Source organism: Eschrichtius robustus, chromosome 12 (genome assembly GCF_028021215.1).
Source record: "Eschrichtius robustus isolate mEscRob2 chromosome 12, mEscRob2.pri, whole genome shotgun sequence".
In the NCBI taxonomy this organism is placed as follows: Eukaryota; Metazoa; Chordata; class Mammalia; order Artiodactyla; family Eschrichtiidae; genus Eschrichtius; species Eschrichtius robustus.
In genome coordinates this window covers 45,810,869-45,835,944 of record NC_090835.1, presented here as the reverse complement: position 1 = coordinate 45,835,944, position 25,076 = coordinate 45,810,869, and the positions used below count along the sequence as shown (strand labels likewise).

At 40.5% G+C, this 25,076-nt stretch overlaps 1 protein-coding gene across 4 annotated transcripts in view; it reads left to right on the top strand.

The window, feature by feature from the left end:
* Positions 1–25,076, top strand: part of ULK4 (unc-51 like kinase 4) — a 540,948-nt gene that overhangs the window by 191,959 nt on the left and 323,913 nt on the right. For all 4 annotated transcript variants that reach the window (XM_068558236.1, XM_068558233.1, XM_068558235.1 and 1 more), the window contains 2 exons: positions 13,807–13,858; positions 13,958–14,102. In XM_068558236.1, the coding sequence (XP_068414337.1) occupies positions 13,807–13,858; positions 13,958–14,102 (197 nt within the window). The remainder of the gene's footprint in view (positions 1–13,806; positions 13,859–13,957; positions 14,103–25,076) is intronic.

Here is a 25,076-nt window from a genome sequence, read left to right as displayed (position 1 = left end):
GAACAGGTTCCAGGGATAAGGGTGTGGACATCTTTCTGTCTACCATCATTCTGTCTACCACAAATTCCTGTTTTTTATCGATGGCTTCATTACTATAATTATTTTGGTGCTCTAATTATATCAGATTTGGCCTTTCAAGTTGGCTCCTCTGTCCTTGTGACATACCCTCTCATTTTTTGAGTGAGTTTTTACTTTGTGTCACAGCAAGATATTCTTGCCTCAGCTTGTAACTAACCTGACCTGGCTCTGGAATCAGTCATTTCTTTGAGGAACCCTGGTTACCTTTCGTGGGAAATGGCTTTAGAGACCACAATCAGGGCGCTAAGTGTCTCCTCTCTCCTGGGATGTCTTAGCTTCTAGACCCTTCCAAGAAACAGAGCTAGGAAATATATACATGTAAGTACATGTATGAACACACACAGGACACACTTGTATGCATACTTACATATACATGTACACACACGTCAACATATTTTGAAATCATGAGTTCACACCAGTGTCTTCAAATCCAGTTCATCCCCACATGGTTCTTTCTTGCCTTGCCCCATTCCATATTTTTGTGTCCTTTCTTCCTTTGTAAAAATTCTGGCTTCCAGCGACATCAGCACATTTCCTCCTTTGCTTAATGTTATAATATGTCTGAAATTGTTGCAGAATTGCTTTACCCAAACCAGTACGAAAACAAACCTCATGAAATCAGGATTTGTTTGCAGAATTCCCTCCTCCCCCCACCTCCCAGATGTCACCCCAGCAAGGCCGGGGTGTACAGTCAATACTTGGATTAGTCCCCCATCTTCCCTTTTAGTGTGGTCATACTGAATAATATTCATTTGAAATATAGTTGATTTATTTTCAGTTTGCTTTCAATTTTAGGTTTTCTTTTCTTCCCTTCTTATGCTTTTTGATTTTATTTTTTGAGTATGTAGAAGGTTAGCATGCTTCCAAAAGTAAAATCTGTAAAAACAGACATATTCAGAGCAGCATCACTCCCTTCCCCTCTCCCCCGGGGTATATATCCCGTCCACTTCGTCACCATTCCGTCATACCCTCCCTACTCTTATAGGTAACCAGTCTCGTTTTCTGGCTTGTCCTTCCAGTGTTTCTTTTTGTAGAGATAACGTTTTCTTATTTCCCCTTTCTTTCTTATGCAAGAAGTAACATACTATATTTTCTCTTTTGCACTTTGCTTTTTCATTTAGTATGGATACTGGAAAATATTCCATCTCTTTCTTCATAAGAGCAGTGTAGCACTCCATCATGTGTGTGTATATCACAGGTTGTTCAACCCATCTCTGATGTGTGGACATTTGGGTAGTTTCTAATCTTTTCAATCACAAACAGATAACCTGGTGCATGTGCAATTTCCTTCTGTTGGAGGTGTCTCTTCAGTGCAAATTCCTGGACTGTGGGGTCAAAGGGTAAATGCATATGTAGTTTTGCTAGATCCTGCCCGAGTGCCTTCCACATGGGTTTACTATTTTGCTTTCCCACCAGCAGTGATCAGAGTACCTGTTTCTCCACAGTCTTGCCAATAGTGTATCGTCAAACTTTTGAAATTTTGCCAGCCTGATGTGGCCTCGGGAATTCCTTAACATCTTTTTAGGCACTGAATATTGTAAAGAAGATTTAAACAGTGTTGCGTCTAGTTTTTATAGTTAGTTGTTCTCCTCAAAAGGGGCATTCTGGATCATCTGCTCTGCCATTAGCAGTGGTAGAGGTCATGTCCTAGGCATGTTTTTCCTGTACACCTGACAGTACCTTGTGTGGGGTAAGGAGACTGGCAGTTGGTGTGAACATGTTAATTGTTGTGCTGTCAGATGTACCAGATTTTTGTAAGGTCTACTGAAATGAAGGAACTGATGATTAATTTTCAAAGGTAGAATAAGAATTTTAGTTGAGTGCTTAGAATAGTAAACTTCCATTTTCAAATTATTTACTTCCATCAGTAAAATTTTTTTTAAATTAAGAAAAAAACACCCTCTACAAAAATAACAGAGTATAAAGCATACTTTCATTATAAATGATTAAGGTTTAGAAATACACTTTCCGTAGGTTATAAGATTGTTGCTTTATTCTTTGTGAAATAAGAAAATTTGAATGTGGGTACGTGGTTACTTACAGTTTAAAGCTGCTGAACTTCAGTATCTCATGTTCAACATTTCTTAAAATGGAAAATAAGTTTTTAAAATTATAAACAAATCATCATCTTGGGCGTCAATGGCTTTGCTTAAGAACAAATGAAATACGGTTTAGCGTGAGTGTAATTTACATGTTTCAGTGCATTTGTGATTGTTTAGCTTGAATGTCTTAGATCTGTCTTTAGCATCCCCAACTCACAGACATTCATTTCTTCTGGGCCATGTTGTTGAGGACCATTAGTAGTAATTAATGTGCATATGCAGACACATGATTTTTGAATGAGGGACCCAGTTTTTGAGCACAGAAAAAAGTCCCTAGACTTGGGAATCTGCATTTTCAAAAAGAGTTCAAAACGACTCTGTTTTTATGACATGTCCTGAAATGACCTTTAGCACATATGAATATCTTTATTTAAGAAAGCAATACCACTAGCATTAAATATTAAAATTCCTTGGATTGCTCCATATAGGTGTGTTACCTCTGCAACTAAAAAAAGTAATGAATGGTGGAATTTTATGATAAAGAAAAGTCATTAATGCAGGGACATTGCATAGAGTTGCAGTGGTATTTATTTAAATGGTGTACATGTTGTTTATAAGTTCTGTGGAAGATTCTAGACGGGGAAGGCACTGATGAACAAATCATCTAACTGCACAGCAGCCAAAGGGCTCTCAGTCTATTGTCTCAGATGTTCCAGTCTCTTCTTTTTAACAAGGAGACCTAGTACCAATGAGCAAACCATGCCAACTTGAAGGGTTAGACCAGTTTCTCTGTCATAAGCTGTATCAGATTTTTGTCATCCTAGATTCCTCACTGTGACTTGGAAGTGATTTGGTAAAGAGAGTTTTTAGGTTTTTGTCCTTTTTTCTTCTTCATTGTTATCTATTTTATTGCCATTTGGCATTGGATTGTCATTAAAGCATACCATTTTCCTTGAGGACACAGTGGGGGTGGTGGTGAAGGGTAAGCTGGGACGAAGTGAGAGAGTGGCATGGACATATATATACACTACCAAATGTAAAATAGCACAGGGAGATCAGCTCGGTGCTTTGTGACCACCTAGAGGGGTGGGATAGGGAAGGTGGGAGGGAGACGCAAGAGGGAGGGGAAATGGGGATATATGTATACATATAGCTGATACACTTTGTTATACAGCAGAAACTAACACAACATTGTAAAGCAATTATACTCCAATAAAGATGTAAAAAAAAAAAAAAGATACATGCAAAAAAAAAAAGCATACCATTTTCATGTGACTTCTCAGAATGCACATTGAGGTTCATCATGGGTCAGACCTCGCTCCCCAAGTGATATTTTTTTTTTAAAATTAATTAATTAATTTATTTATTTTTGGCTGTGTTGGGTCTTCGTTTCTGTGCGAGGGCTCTCTCTAGTTGCGGGGAGCAGGGGCCACTCTTCATCGCGGTGCGCGGACCTCTCACTATCGCGGCCTCTCTTGTTGCGGAGCACAAGCTCCAGACGCGCAGGCTCAGTAGTTGTGGCTCACGGGCTTAGTTGTTCCGCGGCATGTGGGATCTTCCCAGACCAGGGCTCGAACCCACGTCCCCTGCATTGGCAGGCAGACTCTCAACCACTGCGCCACCAGGGAAGCCCCCAAGTGATATTTTTGAATCACACATTCCGCAACATGATTAATCGATAATCATTCTTTGTATTGGTATTGAAACCGCACGACCTCAGGTGAGTTTCAAACACAGCCAAAGCTCAGACTGGAACTCGGACCCACTGTCTTTTAATTGAAGTCGCACACCTGAAGCTCAGGTTCCTTATGTCTCAGTGCAGAAGGAATTCAGTGAGAGGTGAAGTGATAGGTAAGAAGTAGATTTATTGAGAGATACACACTCCACAGACAGAAAGCAGTCAGTCTCAAAAGGCGAGAGCAGCCCCAAAATACAGGGTGGTTAGTTTTTATGGGCACAGTAATTTCATAGGCTAATAAGTAGGAGGATTATTCCAGCTATTTTGGGGAAGGGGCAGGGATTTCCAGGAATTGGGCTACCGCCCACTTTTGGGCTTTTTATGGGTGGCCTCTGAACTGTCATGGCACCTGTGGGCGTGTCATTTAATGTATGCTAATGTATTACAATGAGTGCATAACGAAGCTCAGGGTCTACCGGAAGTCGAATCTTCCACCCTCTTGGACCTAGTGGGTTCTAACCAGTTTTTGTTGTATCCTCAATGGCTCTGTCATTCTTTTAAATTTGTGCCCTGCCCCCTTCCTCCTGTTCCTGTATGATTTAGGATGCAAAATTTCTCAGGTCCTAAGGGAACTTATCAATAGCTACAATTTTAGATAAAAATCAGTGGGTGTTAAAGGAAGAGAATAAAAATGAATACATTTAAAAAGTGTGTTTGGAAGAGAGAATCCTCCATCTCTGCACGGATGCGTGGGTCTCATTATGTGGAGGGAAACCTCCTCCTTTGCAGGTAGGCTCTCCTCTCCAGGAAATACGGTCTGGTGGAAGACAGAGAAAAGCTGTCTCCGTGAAACATCTTCCTGGCCTTTTTATAACCATCAGGATCTGTGTGGGATGGTGGTTTTTTTGAAAGTTAATTAATTAATTTATTTTTATATTTATTTTTGGCTGTGTTGGGTCTTCGTTTCTGTGCGAGGGCTTTCTCTAGCTGCGGCAAGCGGGGGCCACTCTTCATCGCGGTGCGCGGGCCTCTCACTGTCGCGGCCTCTCTTGTTGCGGAGCACAGGCTCCAGACGCGCAGGCTCAGTAATTGTGGCTCACGGGCCTAGTTGCTCCGCGGCATGTGGGATCTTCCCAGACCAGGGCTCGAACCTGTGTCCCCTGCATTGGCAGGCGGATTCTCAACCACTGCGCCACCAGGGAAGCCGGGATGGTGTTTTTGTAGGTAGGGATCTAGGAGTGGCCTAGAAGCCTGGACAAACAAAGGGGCTGGGGGTGGCAGGGTAACTAAAATTTGCATGAATAATGAACAGGCATTTTTGTGGTGTGTGAGATAAGAGGGAAGGAGGGAGGAGCCAAGAGGGGGCCTGGAAGAGGCTGGCGACAGGGCAGGAGCCCAGAGCTTGTGGAGGGAGAAGGTTAGGGAAAAAGTCAAAGTTGCAGGTGATAAAAGATGACTAAAAGCAGGATGTTTCATATTCAATTTTAAATTGTTGGTGTTGCTTTTATAAAATCTGCTTCACTTCGCACCCTCAGTAAAGCCTGCTACATACTGAGAACTTATGAGACTTTTAATCCTTAAGAGGGGACTGTGTGTTCCATCTCCATGTTGGCATGGTACAGTGAGAAAGGTGGACATTGATGAAGGCCACCCCAATGAGAACCAGCAGAGGCTGTTACTCAGAGCTTCTAGAGCACGGGAGTCAGCACCATCACTTGCCTTTGGCAGAGACTCCAAGGCTGGCGGGGGGTGTAAAAACTTTAGGGTGAAAACGAGGGAGGGCTTAAGGTGTGCCCTGATTGCCATGGGGGGACTGGAGTCAAGCTAATGAGAAACAGAGCATCCTATGTGGTTTGGATAGGAGAGCATATTTAGGTTTCTTTGGTTGGTCTTGAGTCAAGGGGGACACAGTACAAAAAAGAGTGAGGCTGGCAGTTATCGACCAAGTCCTAACCATTCTGAGCTTATGGCTGCAGCTGTTACAATGTGGCTTCCATGCTGTTTCCTGCAAAGGTTGTGGCTGGAGTCCTTTTGTCATAAATAGTCTGACCACTGTTCATTTGTATATTCAGACTCTCGGAAGCAAACATTAGGAGAAGGTGAAAAGCAGATAAAATACTAGAGTCAGTGAGGTAAAAACTCAAGCATTGGCAATGAACCACGGAAAGTAAATAAGCCCTTGCACATTCCTATAAATCTTGGAGAGGACACTAGATTTCTTATAGTGTGCAGGGCTAAGGGTTTTCCTTTTAAAGCTCAAAGTTTGGGGTGATGGCAGCTGACAACTAGGATACAAAATCAAATGAGTTTTTTTTTTTTTTTTTTTTAGAAATTAGCATTCTATAGGACAAGTACCTTTTACGTTTCAAAGTTTTTTTTTTTACATCCTATTCATATTAATAGGATAAATTAGTATGAATAGAGGTATAGCAGTGATATAAAAAGACACAGAAAACACTTAAGTATTTTGTTTACTCATATATTCATAATAAGTGCCTTTTGCGAACCACCTGTTTAAATGAAGCACTGAGAATACACTAGGATGCTAGAATCAGGCCCTGCTCTGAATCGGTTCAGTGTTGGTTGAGAGGAAGGGACCCATATGGAAAGCAAAGATTGGACCGCCGTAGTTGATTGGACTGTGTTGGCGGTACGCATGGGGCATGCCGAGAGCCCTACTCAGTCTAACAGGGTCTGGAGATGGTTTTTTAGAGGAGGCAATTCTTGAGCTAAATTTTAAAGGCACGTAGGAATCAACTCCTGATGGGCTCCTGTGGGAGGAGTGGGTGTTATAGGCAGAAAAAAATCATGTATACAAAGGGAGAGGAGTGTTAAATGATTTCATAAGTCATTTTATGGTTTCTCCCAGTATTATTTTGAGAAACCTAGCGTAATTTACTTGAAAGTACTTAACCTTTCACAAGAGGTGTGAAATTATGTGCATGAGTTAGTGTTTTTTTTTTTAACTGAAGTATAGTTGATTTACAATTTTGTGTTAGTTTCTAGTGTAGGGGGAAGTGATTCAGATATATATATACACAGACACATATATACTTTTTCAGATCCTTTTATAGTTTATTACAAGATATTGAATATAGTTCCCTGTGCTATATATAGTAGGTCCTTGTTGTTTATCTGTTTTATATATAGGAGTTTGTATCTGCTAATCCCAAACTCCTAATTTATCCCTCCCCACCCTTTCCCCTTTGGTAACCTTACGTTTGTTTTCTGTGTCTGTGTGGCTGTTTGCATGAGTTTGTTTTAATCTCTGTCCTAGGAGAGGTCGGTTTATATGTGAAGTACACTTTCGGGAATAACTCCTCCAGGGGTGATTAGTTAGCATTTGAAAGACCCTGATCAGAAGTTCACACTTGTGAGGTGTCTTTATCTTGATGATACTTTTGTTAGAAAGATTTTTTCCTTTGGTGAAATTAGTCCTTTTTGCAAGAGATGTGGATTAGCTAGAAATATTGTACAGGTGGCCCACCCTTGGAAGGGTTCAAGAATCCACTGAGCCCAGCCGAGTGGTGTTCTTGGCATTGGACTCATTTGTTCCTGTGTTTTGTATGCTGGAAGCCTTGGGCAGTCTGCCGAGGTTTGCGGACTCCTTCTAAGAATGGTGTTTTTAAATGCATAAAGCAAATTAAATAAAATGCACAGGGTTATATAGGAAACCATTTATACTGAAATATAGTTGTCAGAATATTTTTAAAAAAAATTTTGCCCTGCTCCTGGGCCCAAGTAACCATCGTTACTGTGGTTCCAAGAGCCTTTTCCTGTGTTTGTTCTCCCCTGTGCCCCCAGATCACTTCGAGCACCCTTGGAGCTGCTCTTTTATTTTGCAGCAGTCCCCTTCTGTGAGCGAGTACGTGTGACCTCCAGAGATCTGGGGCCGGAGGCTGAGGCTAGAACTTTGCTTCATTTGTCATCTTGAGACAGTCTCTCAATTTAGAGTTCCTTTCTCATCTCTGACTGGAATCTTGAAAATTGTATGTGTAGATGATTGTTTTAATTCTCATCTGAATGTTTTCAAATTAAATTCAGAGTAAATTACTCTAAATATCTCAAAAAAAAAAAAAAAAAAAAGCCTAAGTCATCGCATGGATCTCTAGGCCTTTAAATCTAACTTCTGGCAGCTATTTAGTTTAAAGGCAGTGGCAGCAACAACAATAAAATACACCCCAACCTCTTCCAGGAAACGCTGGCTTATCTCCACATCCCAATTTTTATAACGTTAGTTACTTTATACATATGTGTATACATATTTGTAAATGGGCTCCTTTCCCTTCTGGCCCTTAGTAGCTGTTAAGTTCTGAGAGTGGTGGTGATAAAATCCCCTTACCTACATATTGTGAGCTCATCTAAATCATCTATTTTATGTTTGTGTGTGTATGTATATGTATTATATACACACACACAATTAATGTTTGTAAATGTTGGGATGTGTCAGTTATACAGACTTTTTTCCCCTGCATTTTGTTGAGAGTAGATACCCTTCTGATTTGTATGGGAATTTATTGAAATGGTTCATTTTCTTTAACTTCCTTTGTTACATTTTCTTTACATTTTCTGCCTTAAACGCTACTCCAGGAACTAAAGATGTTTCTTTGCTCTCATCTGCGAAGTAACTAACATTTTAAATGTTTTATTTTCATGTTGTCTTTTTTGCTGGAATCATTGTATATTTAACTTTAAGTGAACATGTTGCCAAAAGATATGTGGTCTCCCTTTTCTTGTTAGGATTTTAAAAACAATAATCTTTTCCTGAACACCATTTATTATTTCAGTCTATGTAGTTATTGAATAGAGTATAAATAAAACTAATGAAATTGTTCTTCAGTTTTTATATCCTTTGCCTGGTTTGACTTGCTAAGCATGCAGACATTTTCAGTGTAATTTCATTTTTCAGTTCATGTCTTAATGGGTAGCTTTCATTTGATAAAGTAGTCAACTGTCATTGCTCACCAAAAATATGAATTCAAGGTGAATAGACAAATAATGTTCTAAACTTTCTTGTAGTCTTCATTTACGTATTATAAAAAGCATTTTATTTTTCCATTACCACCCTCCTGTTACTTCTTCTCAAGGATCATTCTCAGTTGGAAGGATTAAATTTGTATCATCTTGGGATACTATTATAATTGGCTTGAGTTATTCAGAGGAAAACTATGTTAATTAAAAAAATTAAATAATATTATAATTAAATAGATTTCTTCTTTTAAGACTTAACGAAATACATTTTTAATACAGAAATTTACATTTAGTATGTATTTAAGATTATAGGTATTGTTTCAGGATACATAGTGTCATACTGCCTGTATCATTTTGCAAGTTGATGTTTTCATTAAATAATGAAATATAAATGTAATGATTTATTCACTCTCTTTTCACTCCAGAAATCAGATCTGCAATGAGTGTTTTTAAATATGTCACATAGAAGCTGAATTGCTGAATTGTATGCTGTGTTCATCTTCAGCTTTGGTTGGTACTGTGAAATTGTTCTTCCAAGTTAAATACTGATTTACTGATTTTTTTTGTGGTATGTGAGTACCCATTTCCCCCGGTCTTGGTATTATGTGATTTTCTAACCGGATTTGTGTAAATTGGTATCTGTTTTGTTCTACCTTTCATTTCTCTGATTGTTAGTGGAGTTGAGTAGTTTTGATATGGTTACTGGCTATTTAGGTATTCTCCTTCGGGGGGCCTGTTCATCTATTCTGCATATTCATCCATTGTCAGGTATAGGGATTGCAGAACTTTCTCCTAGCCAATGGCTTTTCTTCTCATTTTGTTTATGAGGACTCATCTTATACAAGTATTTTTCATTTTAATGTCAAATTTATTAGCATTTAAAAAAAATAAATTTATTTATTTTTGGCTGCATTGGGTCTTCGTTACTGCACGTGGGCTTTCTCTCGTTGTGGTGAGTGGGGGCTACTCTTCACTGCGGTGCGCGGGCTTCTCATTGCAGTGGCTTCTCTTGTTGCAGAGCACGGGCTCTAGGCGAGCAGGCTTCAGTAGTTGTGGCTCGCGGGTTCTAGAGCACAGGCTCAGTAGCTGTGGCGCACGGGCTTAGTTGCTCAGCGGCATGCGGGATCTTCCCGGACCAGGGCTCGAACCTGTGTCCCCTGCATTGGCAGGTGGATTCCTAACCACTGCGCCACCAGGGAAGTCCCTGTTAGTATTTTCTTTTGGTTTGTACTTTTTAGGTATCATTTAAAAAGCCTTTTCCTACTCTAATAACACAAAGGCTATTCTCTCATATTTTCCTTTAAGAGCTTTTGTTTTAACTGTTAGATCTTTAAGCCTCCAGTAATTTTTTTTTTTTTAGCATTATGATATTTTTTTACCAAATAGACAACTAAGTTGTACCTATCCCTTCAGTGAATAGTCTATATGTTTTTCCACCGTTGGTAGTACTCCATCTGCTACTTACTGCGTTCCCATATGTATCTGTTTCTAGGCTCTCTGTTCTGTTCCATGAATCTCTTTGTCTACCGCTTTGCTTGTGCCATCATGTTTATTTCCATCACAGTAAACTTGGAAACTTGAGAAGGTGAGCCAAATATGCCTCATGCTTTTTGGAAAATTTTCCATTATTTCTGACCCTCTCCTTTCCAAATACATTATAGAATCAGTATGAGGAGTTCATGCAAACCTCGTTGGAATATTTATTTTTATTGGAATTACAGATTAATTTGCACAGAGTTGACCTCTCTGAGGCTTCTCATCAATTACTCTATTTTACCTTCATTTATCTTTTTCTCTAGCATATAGATCTGAGTGTCTGACCTATGTCATTTTCCTTCTTTCTGAGAAACAACATTTCTTGCAAGGGCAAGTCTACTGGCAAAACATTTCTTCAATTATTGTGTGTGTGAGAAAGTCTTTATTTTTCCTTTTACTCTTGAGGGATAATTTCAGTCAGAATTCTAGGTTGGTGTTTTTTTCCCTCTCAGCACTTCAAATATTTCACTCCAGCATGATGTATCAGGTAAAATGAACTGAGATCAATGAGCCCTTAGTGTGAAGTTTTCTGTTTATCTGGCTAAGAGCCAGCCTGTGTTTACTGTTTGCTGTAGCTGTGGGTTTCAGAGGCTAAAATTCCCCATAATGTCCTTATTTTGTCTCTCCTTTTGTTTTGGGTTTCCCTAATAACTCCTTCTGAAATAAAGCCTGTGTCTTTATAATAAAGCAGCTCTCTGTTGTAATCCTGTGTTATTACACAGGAGCCCTACTGATGTTGTGGTGAGGTGGGGGGAGGAGGGTTCCATAGCCCCTCTGATCTGGTCTCATTCCTCTTCTGAGCCTGTGCGCCTGGGCTGTGAACTTCACAAGTGCTTCTCACCTCATCCCCCCTCCCCGTTGGTAGGTGCAGGTGCACACGGGGCCTGAAGGAGGTTTTCTCTCTTCCGCTCAGACTCCAGCAATTAGTCAGTCACCCTTTACGTTTTTGCTCCAGCTGCTGGCTCCACTGGTGGTTTCTGCTCCTGTTAAGCTATGATTCTCTGTCTTTGCCTGTCTCTTCACTTCTGGGGGACAGCTGGTTTGCCCTGTGACTTGAAGTCTCTGGTATGTCTGAGAGGAGCTGCTGATTTTCAGTTTGTCTTTTTTCTTGTTGTGAGCATGGTTGTGACAGCTTTCAAGCTTTTTTTCAGAAGTCCATCGATGGCTGTCATACTTGCACATATTTTATATATATATATATATATATATATCTTTCTATGAAAGTCATGATGTCATAGATACCTTAGAATTTTATTACTGTTGTAAATGGTATCTTTTTCTAATTATGTTATTTGATTGGTTGTTGTAGGCATATTGGAAAACTATTGATTTTTGTCTCTTCATCTTCTGACAACCTTGCTTTTTGGACCATGCCTAATTGTTGGTTTTCAAACTTATTGAGTTGGACATGTAGATAATTTCAGTCCCACTCCTCTCTTAATATGCTCTCTTAAACCTTCAAGATAGATGTTGAGCGTGTTCATAGGGGTTGATAGTGGGATATATTTCTCTTCTTTGCATAGTTTTTGCTTTTGATGTACCTGGGAGTTTAGAGTTCTAAAAATTCCTTAGTGAAGCTTGATGTCTATGCTTTGAGTGATGTGATGTCACTTCATGGAAGAGGGTAAACAAAACATCCCTAGTTCTTAGGGTTGTGGTGCAAATATCTAGATACAATGTTACGTATAAACTTATTTTGCGGAGTGGAGCTAGAACAGGGTAACACTGACGGACCACTGCCCATGTGTGGAGATCCTTACCTGTGTAGGGTATCCTTTCATTGGTTTGGACAGCAAGAGGGTGGTGTTGGGCCCTGGACTGCTTTTCCTGCCCTTTTGTCAGTGTGAGGAGAGCACATCTTAGGATCAGGAATCAATTCAGCTATAAACAACAGGAATTTTGTTTATTGTCACCAAAAGAGTTCACCAAATGAGAGAGTAGTTTTCAGAATTACACTGTGGAAATGATTTGTCCTTTCTTCATCATCCATTTTCATTTGGGGGGTAAATTGTTATTTTGGAGTAGGTTTCAAACCATATTTGATTGTGCTCTGTCTGATACAACTAGAAAATCATAGAGGTGGTTTGTGTAATGGGTTTAGATCTTTGGAATCTATTTCTAAAAATCACCAAGATTAACTTGTCATAGCGCTTTGATGTATTTGCAAAAACATGAGGATTATGTATCTCCTTTTCCTCCAACATTTTAATTGTTGTTTAGTTTAAACTTGACTAATGATCACCAGCTTACATATCTTTATTTGACGGTTTAATGTCAACTCATGCCAACCAGAGTTTGTATTATATACCAAAGTTCCTTTCATAAACTCTGAAGGTTTTGATAAACTACTGTCTTGATGACCATAATGTCATTTTGACCTGAGGACTTTTTCAGATTTAAATGAGCTTGGTGGTTTATTAAATGTCATGCAGAGTTTAAATCCTGGGTAAATTTAGCTGTTGCTTTTTTTTCCACTCCTTTGACTAATGATTCTGTCAGTGGAACAGGCATGGGTAGTGGTTGATACTGTAATAGGGGTGGGGTGGGCGCGAGTGACAGTTAGCGTGTGACCCTTAGTGGGGTGGTTAGATGTCCTGCTCCCCCAACAGTCAGCCCCACGGTGGTCCGCACGTAGCAGAGAGTGCGGTGAGAGACGGATCGTGGCTGGCCTTCTCCTTGGGACCCTCCAGGCCCTCTGGCCTTGGGCTGGCGGGTGAGCTGGGGGCCTTGGGGGCAGGCTGTGGGCTGTGTCCTGCAGGGCTCCAGAGCCCTGGCCAGACCGCTCACGGTCCGGGCCCGGCCTTGAGGCAGCGGCGAACCTCTCCCCCATCCCTGCCTCCACAACCTAATGGCGGCAGCGGTGGTCTCCGTGGGTCGCAATGCGTGGGACCCGGCCCCTGATTTGGGCAGCCTGAGGGCCGGCTGGGTCCTGGGCGCCTGGCTCCCTCGGCGATGACGGCTGGGCGGGGTCCGGGGACCTGGCCCTGCGGGCGCAGTCAGCTGAGATCTGCCTCCTCAGCCGGGCTGGGCACTGGCGGGAGGACCCGGTCTGGGTGACCGGCCTGCGCAGGGACCCCTCCTCTTAACGAGGCCTGGACCTCGGAGGGTGAAAGTTGAGCCTTGGGACCTGCCCCTTCTTGTCAGAACAGAGACTAACGTTTGTTTGGTGGACGTTTACAGGAACATCGTGACCTGACCATGACCTGACCTCAAGAACAAAGGATCTGACACCAAGAAGCTTCCAACAACTAACCCCGCCCCTCCCTCACCTTTCCTGTAAAAGGGCTTTGCTGAAAGCTTTCAGGGAGTTCGGGGTTTTTAAGGCATGAGCCACCCGTCTCCTTGCAGGGCCCTGCAGTAAACCTTTGTCTGCTCCGAACTCCGACGTTTCAGTATTGTTTGGCCTCACTGTGCGTCAGGCACACGGACTTGAGTTCGGTAACAATATCAATTTTTTGTTTGTAGGGATTTGAACCAAGTCTTTTACGTCTTTCCTTTTAGGTGGTTGATTATATCCTGCCACCCTTGGTCTCCTTGGTTCAAAGCGGGAATGGTAAGTGTGACCACATCAGTGAGAATTCCATCAGTTACACATTCTGTTTTCATTCTATCTTCATGTGGTCACGTTCTTGGCATTTTTTTTTCTTTCAAGTGGAGTGGAGACTCTTCAGCTTGCGGCTGCTCTCAGAAACCACATCTCTGCTCGTGAACCAGGAGATTGGTGATGGCAAGAAGGAGGCGAATGTCGATTCTGACAGCAATCTTCTGGCTCTCATTAGAGATGTCTTACTTCCCCAGTAAGTCCCCTGCACTGCACTCAGGCAGAGAAGTGTAGGGTGCCCAGGATGCTTCTGGCAAACGAGGTCCAGTGATGGGCTCGGGGTCGCAGGGACCTTATATTTTTGTCCGGGGGCTTATGCACTCACTGTAAAGGAGGTCTAGAAAGAGAGGCAGTAACTACTGTGCTGCATAGCACGCAGGAGAATCTCAGTCCATCTTCAGAAACATCCATTTAGAACTTTATCTGTTTTCTACAAGGCACATGACTGGAGTTCTGCAGATTTAAAAATGTTTGTGGCCAGAGGGATAAGGTTTATTATTCAAGGTCAACATGATAAGACTCCTGAACATAGAATTGGGACTTTTCCTGGACCTTCTCAGAAATAATAGAGATGGAAAGAAATCTTCCTTCCCTCCCCTCCAAACTCTTGGAATGGAAATTAAGTTTAGTTAAAAACAGGATATTTTTTGCGGGGGAGGGATGGTGGCAGAACAGTTAATAAGTATTAATTAACCGAAGGGGATTATTTTTTTCCTTTTGCTCCATTGCTCACATAGCAAACACACAATAGGATGACTGCCGAGAGCACCCAATGCAAATACGTTAAGCTCTAAAATGGCACCTTATAATTCAGACAACACTGTAAATTTTATCAAACAAAAAAATTGAAGTCAAAAAAATTGAAGTTTAAAAAAGGTGCATGCCACATATCACTATTAAATAAATTTTTTATAAAATTAAACAAATGCTGGAAAGCGTGTCAGGCATTAAAGCGCATGCCTAATCCTGCTTCCTCAGGGCCTGGCCTGCAGTCTGAGTCAGTTCAGCAAGTTTTCAAGGATGGCCGCTCCACCAGATGCTCCCCGACATTTGTTAAACTTCTCAAGATCTGTTCTTATTAAAAAACCTTTTTTTTTTTTTTTTTTTCCTCACAATATAGAAACCAGATCTAATTATATTCCGAAGAGCTCAACCACTCCTTGTTGGCTTAGGAAGGTATATTTTACGAAGTGTGTAGCCAGTGTGTGACAACCCTTCTCCCAGCTGAGGGAGCCTGTCTTGACTGACGGGAGCTTGACCTGTGCCGGCTTGATTTACAAGCTAGCCCCTTGGTTCTTTCTGCTTCCCGTGCTTCTGCAGTTGGCTTCAGGGAGACTCCTGGTAATACATACAGTAAGAATACTTTTGATACTCAAAGTAAGAAAATGATTATCTATATGAAAAAAAATTAAACTTTGTCATGTGGAACTTTCTCAGTGATAAACTATCAATGAATATATTTTTGGTTGCATTTGTTATATATGCGTGTGTGCATGTGTGGTTTGTACTTAATGTGGGTAAATATAAGATTCCAATCTTGTTTCATGGGATTAATTAATGCTATCAGTGCCATCTTATCTGCTACCCGATGACTTGTACTGAAGCATTTTTCAGGACCTGAGATGTCCCCCAAGAGGGACAGGATTTCCTCCAACAAGACTTCTCAGTTTAACAATAGTTTGTTAACACTGATGCACATTTGAAATAAAATCTCATTGTTTCTAAAGTCTGCCCACTTTTGGAACAGTCCGTAGTATAAAAAGTATTGAATCTATAATTTTAGTGCTCATTTTATTCATTTGAGCTATAATAAATAATATGTATTTCCTTTAATGGGCATCTTTACCTTTTCCAAAGATGAGGAATTAAAGAGGAAAACACAAATGTAAACCACATGGCAACTCAAGAACAAATGTAATGTAGATGAGCTCAGGTTTTGATTAAGCAATTTGAAATGCACTTTGGATAATGTTATGGGATTTATTGGGATGCGGTGTGGAACGTTTTCAAACCTTGTGTACTGATTCTGATGTGAAGTGCAGGTCTTGGCTCTGCATTTAATTCTTTAAGCCTCAGTTTCCTCATCTATAAAATGAGGATAATTGTACCTAATTTAAAAGATTCAAAAATGAAGATTAAATGGGATACTTCTTGTAAAGCACTTAGTACAGTGTGTGGGACATAGCACGTTCTTTTTTTTTTTTTATTGTTTATTTATTTATTTAATTTATTTTTGGCTGCATTGGGTCTTAGTTGCAGCATGCGAGATCTTCGTTGAGGCGTGCAGGAATCTTTCGTTGTGGTGTGCAAGCTTCTCTGTAGTCGTGGAGTGCGGATTGTTTTTTCTCTTCTCTAGTTGTGGTGTGCGGGCTCCAGGGCGCATGGGCTCTCTAGTTGAGGAGCGCAAGCTCAGTAGTTGTGGCACGCGGGCTTAGTTGCCCTGCAGCATGTGGGATCTTAGTTCCCTGACCAGGGATCGAACCCACGTGCCCTGCGTTGTAAGGCAGATTCTTTACCACTAGACCACCAGGGAAATCCCCCATAGTACGTTCTTGACAAATATGTAGCACCACTACTATTATTATTAGGAACATTATAATCCCTCCTATTAAACTTTAAAATGAAGATTGTAATGGTACAATAATAGTAATACTACATACTTCATAGAAGTGGCCATTAAATAGATGCTGGTGATTGTGCCCACCTGGCATATACAGTAAGGGCTCAATAAATATGTAAAAAATTTAAAAAAATGAACTACAAATGATGAATTCATTTAACTTTGATACTGGAAAACTAGAAACCTTGACAAGGAATTTGGTCTTTGCAGATAGCTCTTGGCAATTGTAAGTTTAGAAATGCTCATAATGGAAAATTCATGTTCTTCAATGAGTATGTGCATATAATGGCTTAAGAATAATGAAGTTTCTAGAGTTTATAGGAGCTATATAAAACCTGCTTCAATGTGCAAATAGACATTTTAATGTCGATCCTTTTAATTTTGTTAAAGTTTTAATCCTTCTTTGACCTTAAAAAATACTTTGGGTAAAGCCAAGGTGACAATCTTTTCAATCTTTTCACCTGAAAGTGTTGTATTAGTTAAGACGATTTCTTTTTTTTTAATAAATTTATTTATTTTATTTTTTTTATTTTTGGCTGAGTTGGGTCTTTGTTGCTGCACGTGGCTTTCTGTAGTTGCGGTGAGCGGGGGCTACTCTTTGTTGCGGTGCGCAGGCTTCTCATTGCGGTGGCTTCTCGCGGAGCATGGGCTCTAGGTGCACGGGCTTCAATGGTTGCAGCACGCAGGCTCAGTAGTTGTGGCTCACGGGCTCTAGGGTGCAGGCTCAGTAGTTGTGGCGCACGGGCTTAGTTGCTCTGCGGCATGTGGGATCTTCCTGGACCAGGGCTCGAATCCGTGTCCCCTGCATTGGCAGGCGGATTCTCAACCACTGCACTACCAGGGAAGCCCCAGTTAAGACGATTTTATTTGCAAACAGTAATGCTTAACTCAGGCTAACTTGCAAAGTAATTATTTGCTCACATAACTAAGAAGTCAGGGACTTGTGCTGGTGTCAAATATAGCTGGATTCAGGGGTTTGAATTATGTCTACAGTACTGTGTGTATGTCTCTTTCTCACCATCTCTTCTCTGCCTACATCTATGTGGCTTTGTTCTCAAAGAGGCTCTTTCTACTTGGTGGTTAAGTGGCTCCTGGTTTATGATTCTAGGGAAAGAGTGGATGTCTTTTCTAATGGCTGTTACAAAATTTTCAGGGAGCACAATAATTTAATCTTGTTAAATACCATGTAATACCTCTCTTCCAGGTGCTTTTCAGAACTGCGGTGTGATATGAATGAAAGTTCAGTTGTAAGAATAAATATCATATTAAAATAAGTATTAGTTATCGTTCTCAGAGAAACAGAACAAATAGGAGATATATATATGTAGAGAGAGAGAGGAAGAGGGAGAGGGAGAGAGAGATTGAGATTTATTATAAGGAATTGGCTCACATGATTATGGAGGCCAAGAAGTCTTAAGATCAGCAGTGTGCAGGCTGGGACCCAGGAGAGCCAATGGTATAGTTCCAGTTTGAGTCTGAAGGCCTGAGAACTAGGAGAGCTGAGGGTATACTTACCAGTACCAGTCTGAAAGCTGACAGGCTGGAGACCCAAGAAGAGTTGATGTTTCCATTCAAGACCAAAGGCAGCAAAAGACCCATGTCCCAGCTCAAGGAAGTGGGGCAGGAGGAGTTCCTTCTTACTCAGTCTTTTTGTTCTATTTTGGTCTTCAGTGGATTAGATGAGGCCCACCCACAGTAGGGAGGGCAATCTGCTTTACTCAGTCTACTGACTCAAACGTTAGTCTCATCCAGAAATACTCTCACTGGCACACCCAGAATGTTTGGTGACACACCAGTAATCAAACGTTGGTGGCCTGTGGCCCAGTCAAGTTGACGCGTCACCCCATCTATCATAGATAACATGAGTGAACGGCTTACTATATAAATTGTGAATATCAAAGAACTGTTACCCCTTCTCACTGTGCATGCTTTGCTTTCTAAAGAGGTGAAGTTTAGTTACAAGCATTTGTTTAGTGCCTTTTGTATGTGGAGGATTATGTAATAACCACATATAGAGAGATGGTATTTGAGTTAGACTTTGAAACCTGGGTATGATTGGATGGAAGAGGAGTGGCTACCCCAGGCAGGAATGGGGTAAGCAAAGGTGTGGAAGAGGCAGAGTAGTGGGCAGTGAGCAGACCAGCTTATTTCTAGCAGAAATCTGCATGTGAGAGTTCTGTGAAATAAGTTTGGGAGAAAATGTTTTCTCTCTTCATCAGCCCATTCATTCACTGATACTAATTGTATACATCTTATTTCATAGGCATATTTCTAATAATGACTAAGATAGGTACAGCCTCTGCCTTTGTGGGATGTATTGTCTGGTAGAGCCAGATATTTCATAAATTAATAATTTTTTTAACCGTAGAAGTTTGTCAGTCATGTAAGTCATAAATGTTTAAGTATAAATTAAATAAATATCAAAGCTGCCTTTCTTAAAATGTGGGCCTACACCATGTTTATAAACGTGCTGAGGAACACATGTTCTTTCCGAAATATTCTGTGTGCTTTTGAGTTTTACCCATTTAACTTTTTTAAGCTCAATGTTTCTCAACATTACATGACATTAGGACACTACTTACTAAGGCTTATCTGTTAACATCACCCAGAACTCTAGATTCCTTTGGTCACAGTCTTTAAATACTGTTCCATTATGGGCATTTCCACGTCAGGAACAAGAAAGGGATGCTCATCATCAAAACTTTAACTTTGGATTATCAGTGTTAACTAATAATACAAGAAAATTAAACTCTAAATATTCTATTCGTTTTTCTATTGGTGCATAACAAGTTAACACAGAGTTAGACGCTTACATCGACATCTGTTGATTAGGTCACGCTCTGTAGGTCAGGAGTCTGACTTCGTGCGACTGGGCTCCTAGCTCAGGATCTCGAGCTGCTGAAATCGCACGGCTGCTGGGCTGAGTCCTTGAGTGAAGACTCCGGGAGGAATCTGCTTCCCAGCACACTCGAGCTGTTAGCAGAACTGTTTCTTGTGGTATTAGCTTCTCAAGGCTGCTGTAACAAATGACCACACACCGACCCGCTTGAAACAACAGAAATGTATTCTCTCACAGTTTAGGAGGCCGGAAGTCTGACATCAAGGTGTCAGCAGGGTTAGTTCTTTTTTGAGACCCTGAGGGTGAATCCACGCATCTCTCCCAGCTTCTGGTGGTTGCCGGGCATCCTGGGTTTATGGCAGCACCTCTCCAGTCTGTGTCTGTCTTCACGTGGCCTTCTCCCCTGTGCGTCTGCCTCACATTCGCCTCTGCCTCTCTCTTGTAAGGACATCTGTCATTATCTTTAGGGCCTACCCTTAAATTCAGGGTGATCTTACCTCGAGATCCTTACCTACATCTGTAAATCGCCTCTGCTTCTCTCTTGTAAGGACATCTGCCATTATAATGTAGGGCCTGCCCTTAAATTCAGGGTGATCTTACCTCGAGATCCTTACCTACTTCTGTAAAGACCCTTTTCCCAAATAAGGTCACATTCACAGGGGGTCAGCACTTGGACATATCTTTTGGGGGGCCATTATTCATCCCAGTATACAGATGCAGGACCAAAGTCACTGTTTCTGTGCTGCCTCACGTTCTTTTAGGTGCCTGAAATTCTTTTCACGTGGACCCTCCATCTTCAAGTCAGCAGTGGTTTGCCAAATCCCCTTCATGCTTGCCATTACTCTGACTTCCTCTTTGGCCACCAGCTTGAGAAAACCGTCTGCTTATTGAAGTTGGTAGTAGTGTTCGTTGGTAATGTGGATCTTGTGATTAGAATATATTTGTATTCATATCTTGGCCCTGCCATTGACTTGGTGTGTGAGCCCTCACTTCCTCCTTCCCCTCCCTGCTTTCCATTTCTCCTCCTTTCTTCAAGATAGTTGAAATGCCAGGAACGTAACTGCTATCTGTATGGTTAATGAGGAAAAGTTTTTTTTCTGGGAAGAAAGATAAACCACATATACTCAGAAAATTACCATGATTTTTTCCGGCACAGAGACAAGATTTAATTTTAAAGGTTCATGCAGAAGAGAAGAGGCAATATTTAACGGAACTTAAGCGCAGAGTGACCTTATTAATTAAAATCAGCACCTCTCAGAAGTTTTATATCAAAGTCATTATCAGTGAACTCTTAACATTGAAAGTAGTCCTCTGCGGACTGTTTGAACGTTTTTTTCTGACACTTGTTACATAAGGGGAGAGCATTGCTCTTTCAGTATTTAGCTATAAACAGGACTAGAGCCTCCGCTCAGGAAACACATCACTACTCTTGGGGAAGAGGAAATTCTAATATTCCTACAAATGTAAATAATGTAATTTGAACTACCTTGTGTGATTGTTCACAGGAGGTTTAAAACCCTTTCTCTCTTCTTCTCTCCCTCCTTTCTCCCATTTATCATATAAATGATATATCAAGTGACTTCTATGTGCCAGGAACTCAGGATACATTGGTGAGAAAGATTGAATCCTTGCCCCTCGGTGTTCATACCGTATAGTGGGTGAGACAAAGCAGTAAATAAATAAATATCTAAGGTGATTTCAGTTAATTGTGAGTGCTCTGAAGAAAATACAGAAAATGGTGTAAGTAGGTAGAGAATGACACCTGCCATATCAGTAAACAAAGGATGTTGTGGCCATCAAGCCCTGAGCCACTGCCACCACCCCAGACTGTGTAACCTGGGGGGATTCAGGATGGAGAAAAGCAGGACACTGGCCCCAGATAGCTAAGGTGCATATCAAAGGAATGATTTCAATCAGCCCAGACTCTTGCATCTTCCCATACGGAGAAAAGTGCTAGATTTGTTCACTTGAGGTATCTGGTTTTTCTTTAATTGACAGTAGTCTTTTGATGTTCCGGCTACCTGCCTGGTTTTTGCTGCAAAAGCTCCTGTACATCCTGGCCCCTCCCTTACTTCTCTGGAGTGGTTCCTCAGAGCGATCTGAGAGGCTGCCTCTCGGGCTTAAGTCCTCAACAAGTCTGCCAAATAAAACATAATTCTCAACTTTTAGGTTACGCTTTTTTTTTTTTTTAATCAGCAAGGGGAAATGGAGGGAGGGCCTATTTTATTTTATTTCAATAGCATAGTCAGGGAAGGCTTTATGCCAGGCAGCAAGCCGTGGGGAAAAAATGCGCTAAGCAATTTGCCTTTGGTAGACTGGAACCACTTTGCCAACATGGTTTTGTTCTATTTTCATATTTTTCTTTAGCTTTGAATGTTTTGTATTGAAAAGAGATCATGCTGATATAAATGTGTTTACAGCGTTTTTATGACAGTAGGACATTCAGCATTTCTCTCCTGGGGAAAGTGAGTACTGTTTTTTTTTTTTTTAACAATTCTCTTGTGACCTGTACAATCATCAGGGCCATAATGACTTCATAAATAATTAAGGCTTTGTTTTTTAAAATCTCAGAAAGGACTGTACCCTTGACAACTTAGAATTGTATTTCCTTTTAGAAATTTGAATTTATAAATGGATTTTATTAGTGGCAACACACTGTAGAGTTGATGTCTCTGAAATAGTATCCAGTAAAAGTCATGAGTTTCACTACCTGATTTCTGTGTTGGTGGCTCAGAGGACATCCAGATGCTTCTGTATTGCATCTTTGTCTCCCTTAACTACAAGTATTCTACGTTAAAATAAGCATGAACTTGACCATCTTTGATGGGAATCAGAATATATAGGAGTATTTCATTTTTGGCCATTCCTTAGATAAGTTTTTTTTTTGCACATAGTATTTAATTAAATATTTTTGCACCAAAGGAAAGTTCCACTTTGTTCTTTTTACTTAATCCTTTTATGTTTTGAGTGTGTACCTAAATCAGTGCATTTAGGTAGAGTGATTTTTCCTCTTTTGGGGGGTACAACCTATGGGAATCTGAGTTGGGATAATTTGGGAGTTAGAGTAAAGGTAAAGGCTCTTTCATCCTTCTGAATCAGAATAATTCTAGTACTCCAGTTCTTTGGATAATATTTTGTAAACCTTGAGTGTTGCTTTAGTGAAGTCATTGTTTGGTTGGTTTTTTTTTAGCCTTTCAGGCCTTCATAATGAAAATTTGCTGTTGATTTTATCGAAGAAGCCCAGACATTAGGGCTTACTATCTGAAATTATATTTAATACTTATTTTGAAGTCTTACCTATCTTTCTCTCACTTAAAAAATGTAATATATATATATATATATGTATGTATGTATGTATCTTCCCACCATTTGTTTATTTCTCCATCCACTTATGTATCCATGTACCTACTGATATGCTTAAGTATCTATACATCCATGCAAGACAATAGAGTGTCGCGTAGAACTTAGGTCACATAAAAACACAAGATTGGAAAGTCTCAAGATATCAACTATTTATTTGATTTATGCCCTCTCTCAGTTCATAAAATTTTGGAGTTGACTCAAGATACCACCTAGTACAAATTTTGGAAGAACCTGTACAGAAAATGCTCAAAAGAGTAGGTTATCTCCCCCTTTCTCATAGCAGTCCAGGGAAAGTCCTCAACCTTCTCCAAAGGTAGATTTCACCTCCATGCGTTTGCTGTTTGGCAGCCTTCTTTTTATCTGACCCCACACATCTCCTTCCTTTAAAGTCTTTACGCCTGGAATCCACCCTGCACTGTTACAAATGCATTTTAACATAATGCCTTCCTCATAGCTTCCTTTGCTCAGAAACTTTGAAACCTTTAGGTGGCAGAAAATAACATTAATAGTTCTTACCCAGCCATTCAAGACTCTCAGTGTTTTGCCTCTTGCCTACCATTTTATGTTAACATCTGCCTTCTCCACTCTGTGGTTTCTCCATTCCTGGTGAGATTTACTTAGTACTTTCTGAAATTTCCTCCTTGGAACCTGTGTCTTCCTCCTACCCCCAGACATCATACTGTGAATATCTGTATCTATACTTATATAACACTCTTTTATTGACTGTCTTGTAATCTACTTACCTATACCTACGTTTATAAATGTTTTAAAATCATTAAAGAATTCCTGGTTAGTAAATATCTAGGATTTTCCCAGTATTTCACTATTGAAATATGTACTGCTACAAAGACCATTTTTAGAGCTACATCTTTGGGTGCATACTGATTTCCTTTTGTTGACTCTCTAGATGTGGAACCACTGTGTTGAAAATTAAATACATGTTAAGGGCATTTGACATGTTTTGACAGTTTGTTTTTGAAGATGACAAACGGTGTATGCTACCAGCTTCTGTTTATGAAACTGCTTGTTTTTCTGTACTCTTATTGGCTGCAGCTTGCATTCCTTCAGATAATCATGATGCTGACAATTTTCTCCCCATATTTGTTGGCCATTTATATCCTTCTTAGGTGGATTTTGTACTTTTTTTTTTGGTGGGATGGTGGTTGGTTTGCAAATAGCTCTTTATATATTAAGAACGTATAAAATCGACCAATATTCTGCAAATAAATTTTCCCGCGTTTGATTTGTTTATGGTGGTTTTGCCACTGAGAAACATTTACTACTTAAAAACTTTAAAACTGTGAATGTTTTTCGGATTCATTTCTCTTTGTTGTCATGCTATAGAGGCCTTCTCGCCTAACAGCCTGTGAATATTTGCTCATTGTGGTATTTCAACAAAGTTAAAAACTTGTACTTGAATTTTTAATTTATTGGTGATACATTTTCAGAAGATACGGCCTGACCATTCTGTCTCCCTTTCCGTGATGACTCTTTTCTTGTCCAGTGTTGGGCCACCTTTCTTTCCTTTTAATTTGTGTGTCTATTCTTGATCCCATGCTACACTTAACAATTCTAGTGGTTTTGTAAAGTACTTTAGCTTTTCTTTTTTTTTTTTTTTTCCCCTTAGATTCCATATATTATGTGTTAGCATACTGTATTTGTTTTTCTCTTTCTGACTTACTTCACTCTATATGACAGACTCTAACGCCATCCACCTCACTACAAATAACTCCATTTGGTTTCTTTTTATGGCTGAGTATAGCTTTTCTTTTAGCAGGTTCTTCCTCATTGTATTTCTTCTTAAAATTCCTTGGATATCCTGGAATCACTCTTTCCTCCCAAATTCTCAGAGTACACTCCATTGACATGTGAAATGTGAGTTTGGGGTTTAATTCCAGCAGAGTGGACCTTTTTACGATACGGTGCCTCCCCTTTCCCTCAATGAAATAGGCACTTCTTTCCGTGTGGCCCATTCTTTGGTCACACCCCCAGAATAACTCCTCACAATAATCAGAGTTATTTAGGTAGCCTCTTTCAGTGTTCTGCCAGCCTACCTGCTTGACACTGGTTGCTCCAGGCACTTGACAAGGTAGGGAAGAGTCTATCCCTCGAATCCCTGAATATGTGATTTTTAGCACTTTTCTCTCCTCTTGGGTAGAGAATTTAGTATGAATGGCTTTTCTTGCCTGGTTTTCAGCTGTTTGGAACCTAGCAAAGATCCCTTATTTGGGGAGGATCCTAGAAGTGGAAGAGAGGGGTGTTGGGACTGGACAGCATGCTTTCATGTCAACAGCAGCGATCACAGTCTCTGGCCAGGCTCAGGGCACTTGGAATGCTCCTCTCCAGCC